Here is a 5235-nt window from a genome sequence, read left to right as displayed (position 1 = left end):
AGTGTCGGACGTACCTGCGCCGCAGCGAGGAGTCGTCTCGGGGGCTGTGATTAGTTGGGTAAAATTTGAGAATTTGGCTACTGTAGCATTTTGTTTTTATTTGGCAATTAATATTCAATCATAGACTAATTAGGCTCAAAATGTTCGTCTCGTAATTTCCAACCAAACTGTGTAATTAGTTTTTTTCGTCTACATTTAATGCTCCATGTATGTATCGCAAGATTCGATGTGATGGCTACTGTAACATTTTTTAAAAAAAGTTTTTGAAACTAAACATGTGCTTACAGTTCCACCGCCGGCCCTGCAGGTCCAGCGATCCGGGGCTGCAGCGCCCAGCGTACATGCTGCGTGGGTCGGGTGAGTCGGGACCCTGAGGTCTCCAACAATAAACTCAAACTGACATCTAAACCTAAAATGAATAGTAAAGAATCCAAAATTAGCTTTTAACACAGTACCTATACACGGAACACCTATTTTGGGTTGTTTGAGAGACACAACCTAAATATAAGCATCCTCTATACTGGAAACCCATTTACAGAAATGATTCTCTTTTAGGTCTGATTGTTGGAGAAGATGCTGAATAAGTATTGAACTTTACCTAAAAGACGAATAGATCTTTATTTTAGATATTGTTGTCCTTCCTTGCAGGCCGGATAAGCAGCCGTGATTTACGTCTCCGACGGCCCACAGCCCAGAGCCCAGACACTTAACGACTACGGAGCCCAACAACGATGACATCTCAAAAAAAAAAAACGGAACTTTGGACTGTGCCGTGCGCCGTGCGCCGTGCGCGCAACGCAAGCCATGGCCCAAAAGCTTTTCGGAGTCGGGAGCCTCGCAGTCGGAGTCGCAGGCAGGATCGCATGAACGCGTCCGCGGCACGCGCCAGGTAGTTGCTGCTCCCAACCTTTGTCGGAGACGAGAGGAGAGATCGATCATGCGGTCATGCGGATGCGGGAACCGAGTCGAAATCGAGCATCGCTCGTCGTCGTCGGACTCACGACGCACCCCCAGCATATAGTCGCCGCCGCTACTCGCGCATCCTCACCGGCTTCCCGCCGCCTCTCCCCCACCTCCCACGATCCACGTCCCCCTGCCTCAAGCAAGCAGCCCGTCGAATCGCCCGCCTCCTCCACTCGCCCTAATGGCCGCCTGCGTAGAGGCAGCTGCACCAGCCGCCGCCGTCCGCGACCCCGGCGCCGCGCGACCGACCCGCAAGAGGACGCGCGTCGCCATGGGCAGCACCGACGACTACGAGGAGACCGGCCGCATCGGCACGGGCGCCTTCGGCTCGGTCCACAAGGCGCGCCACCGCGGCACCGGCCGGACCGTCGCGATCAAGCGCCTCGCCGCGGCCCACGGCAGCCAGGCGGCGCTGCTGCGGGAGGCGTCGCTGCTGGAGGCGAGCGGCCGGGACAATCCGTACGTCGTCGGCTTCCACGGCCTCGCCCGCAGCCCGGCCACCATGGACCTCTGCCTGGTCATGGAGTGCGTCGGCGCGAGCCTCAGCGACCTCCTCCACCAGCGCCGCTGCGGCGGGATGCCGCCGCTGCCCGAGGCGACGGTGCGCGGCGTCATGTGGCAGCTGCTCACGGGCGCCAAGAAGATGCACGACGCCCACATCGTCCACCGGGACATCAAGCCGGACAACATCCTTGTTGCCAAGGACCGCTCCACCGTCAAGATCTGCGACTTTGGGCTCGCCATGTACATGGCGGAGCCGCCGCCCTACGAGAACGCCGGCTCGCTGTGGTACATGGCGCCCGAGGTGCTGCTGGGGAAGCCCGACTACGACGCCCTCGTCGACACCTGGTCGCTCGGCTGCGTGATGGCGGAGCTCATCGACGGGTCCCCTCTGTTCATGGCTTCCAATGAAGCAGACCAGCTCGACGTGATCTTCAACGTCCTCGGCGCGCCAGATGAAACGACGTGGCCATGGTTGTCGTCCACGCCGTTCGCCACCCAGATGATGCCGGAGCTGAAGATGAAGCGGCGCAACCTACTGCGACAGGAGTTTCCCATGAAAAAGCTATCCATGCAAGGATTCCGGGTACTCAGCGGCCTGCTCACTTGCAACCCCGACAAGCGGCTCACGGCAGCTGCCGCGCTCAAACACCCATGGTTCGCCAAGATGAACAACGCACCGGAGCTGCACCTGCCAAAGAAAGAACAAGTGCCATCAACGTTGCCCAAGATCAAGAGACTTAGGGTGGTGTGTCCGTGACTTTGAACTGTGCTTCCACCGCTGTGTTTGTGTGCGTGTAAAACTAACTTGTTCTTTAGAACACAGATTGTAATGCCTGCTTATTGTTGTTGTTAATACATACTGTGATATAATGATATAAATTGCATTATTTGATTTGGATCTTTTTTTAATGTGCCTTTGAGTGAATTTGATTCGCCTTGCCATAAATAAAACACTAAACGCTGAAAGTTATCTTCTTTCTAAATATTGGTATGGCACATGGCAGCAAATGGAATAGTATGTACACAACAAAACAGCCAGCTTTATCAGTCTGCTTTAATAGTAGCCGGCTTGTCCAGCTAGAATCTACAGTATTTTTCTCTCACAACAAAACAGCTCCAGCCGACTTTAATACCAGCCGAACAGGGCCTAGAATATGGATATTGGTTCAAGCACATGTGTTCGTCCGAGATTGATCCTCAGTCTCACACTTAGTTGTGCCATGGTTTTTGTGAGCTTGAATGCTGTAGGATTGCTAAACTGTAGCAATCAAGGATCACACTCCGGTTTAGTGGTTTTGTTGATCTTCAGTTATCGGTTAGAGCAGCAGTTTATATACAGTATAGAGTACATAAAGTAAAATGAGTGGTGCATCACGAAACTTGCCCCAAATTCTGAACAGGGTTAATCAACTTGACTAAACTTGCCGCAAATTCTCGACTGGATCATCCAAGTTGAAAACGGAACGAAGTGCATCATCAAACTTGCCACAAGGTTTACCCAATGAACGTAAGCGCTTAGCACTAGTCATTCCACGTAAACAGGTTGAATCCATCGAGGCAGTAAAAGATTGTAGGGGGCACGTTCGTCGTCCGCTTAAGACGGGTGACCTGTGGAGCTGGGAAAATTTTCACAACAAAAAAACCGTAAAGAATTAGGCAACGGCAATTGTTCTGTTTCTGCCCAACAAATGAATGGTGTGGAGCATTTTTTAGTGATTTTCCGAAGTGTGATATTTTGCTGAATAATGATTGGGAAGTGTTCAATGAGTGCATCTTTGCATATGTAGTAACTAATTGTTACCACTACTGTACAATTCTTTACGTTAGTAGTACTCCTTTTGTTCTAAATTATAAGTCGCTTTAACTTTTTTTGGTACATCTATTTTGCTATGTATCTAGCTATAATATATGTCTAGATACATATCAAAATAGATGAACAAAAAAAAAATCAAAACGACTTATAATTTAGAAAGGAGGAAGTAACTAATTGTGTCTTGGTTCGGCCATTCCATCCCATAGTCCCTCGTCGTCGTCCACCTTCAAACGCCTGCATTAATGGTGTGTTAAGGTCTCTTGAGAGATGAGAAAAGACAGTAGCAAGAAGAAAGGGGTAGAATGCATGGTCTATACAAAAATATGTGTATTGCGTCATATGCCTATAGGTATGCCCAAAGCCTCGCTAAACGCAGTGCGTGATGCATTTCATGGGAAAAAGGAATTATAATGGCACATCTAGGGGCGGAATCACCCAAGGGCATGGTTGGACGACCGCCCTAGCTACTAGGGTGGTCGCACCAAACCTCCTTCTTCCTCATTTCCTGATACTGAATGTTGAGCTGAGTGTCCACCACGGCTGCGACATGGTAAGGAGCGACTGAGGAGAGATAGAAGAAGGCGCCGGTGACTAGGGCTCACGTTGGTTCAGCCCAACAGGTAGCAACAGACCATTGAAGGCTCAATCGTCCCACACAAGTGACCGATTTCTTCCCCAATCAACGCATTGACCATCCATCGACTCGAATCCTTCGTGCTTGGATCCCAAATCCCAACCCTAGCCGGCGAGCATGGAGCACTGAGGTCCGCGGACCGACTGACGCAGACATCATGCAAACAGCCACGGTGCCACCTGCTAGAGGTCAGACTGCTAGAGGACAGAGCCTCGACACCCGAGCACTCGAGAGCCAAGTCGATGCCCTCAACGGCTCAACAGACGTGTCTCGTATAATCGATCGCCCTTAGTGGCTTTGTGCCGATGTCTCTCGTAGTCGGCCGCCCTTAGCGCCTCCATGGTCGTATCCTGTGTAGCTGGCCAGGTGGTCATCGGCCACACGAGCGCGCGATTACTCAGAGAGAGTAGAAGTGATTCATGCCCATGGCACGCTAATTGGTTTTCATACAATTTACACGTTCCTTCATTTTCAGCTTTTTTTGTATTTTGCAATGTATCATATATATGGATCAACTCATCCAGAACTATCAATTTATTCTTCAAATTTAAGGTAACATTATGTGATTGCGGTGTGATTTGGTCCGTAAACCTTTTGATTTCTTTTTCTGTTAGAACTCGTCCCACTTATAACTTTTTTTTTGAGTTTCGTCACTAGACACATCTTAAAACATCTGAAATTTTTGGTGCGATTTGGTCCGTAAACCTTTCAGTTTATTTTTTTGTTAGGACTCGTCCCGTTTATAACTTTTTTTTAGCTTCGCCCCATCTGAAACCAGGTGAATTGTACTTTTTTTTAATCCACGAGCGAAAGTTGCAATGGCACCCATCAATTGACCCAATCTCCTTATCTCAGCAAGATAGGAGACACATGAAAACGATCCATCCTATCCATGGGTCCCACTCCAGCCCCTCCTTCCTATGTATGGCCATGCAGCCCAAGCCCGTTGGCCCAACCCAAGGCCCTTTTTTTGGCCTGGCCCGGCGACGAGCGGGCCCGGGCTGGCATGGCTCGGAGGAGCAGGCTGTGCCTGGGCCTTACCCCAGGCACGTGGCCCGGCACGGCACGACCCGCTCCTCAACCGGAGGCCCGCTGGTGGCCCAGCCTGCCATCGGCCGGCCGCCTCCCCACGCCCCCGCATATATAACCAGAGAGCGTCGGCTGAGCCGCTCCCCGCTCGCCCACTCGCCCAGTCGCCCGCTCCGCAGTCCGCTCCGCTCCCAACCCTAACCCTAATCCCCACTCGAGTCTCGCTCACCGTGGTGCAATCTCTGCTCTCTCTCTCAGCCGCATCCACGATCTGGCGAATCTAAGCTCTCTC

At 51.2% G+C, this 5235-nt stretch overlaps 1 protein-coding gene across 1 annotated transcript; it reads left to right on the top strand.

The window, feature by feature from the left end:
- The first annotated feature begins 1144 nt into the window (after window positions 1–1144).
- On the top strand, window positions 1145–2224 carry LOC136536429 (putative cyclin-dependent kinase F-2). Its single transcript, XM_066528732.1, has one exon. The coding sequence runs from the start codon at window positions 1145–1147 to the stop codon at window positions 2222–2224; it is 1080 nt and encodes a 359-aa protein (XP_066384829.1).
- Window positions 2225–5235: the final 3011 nt, after the last annotated feature.

Source organism: Miscanthus floridulus, chromosome 2 (assembly GCF_019320115.1).
Source record: "Miscanthus floridulus cultivar M001 chromosome 2, ASM1932011v1, whole genome shotgun sequence".
NCBI classification, from domain to species: Eukaryota; Viridiplantae; Streptophyta; class Magnoliopsida; order Poales; family Poaceae; genus Miscanthus; species Miscanthus floridulus.
Note: the sequence above shows the minus strand (reverse complement) of the source record. Positions and strands in the feature narration are given on the sequence as shown.

Excerpts from the sequence above, each read along its gene's own strand:
- LOC136536429 (XM_066528732.1), top strand. The coding sequence starts at position 1,145 with ATGGCCGCCTGCGTAGAGGCAGCTGCACCAGCCGCCGCCGTCCGCGAC.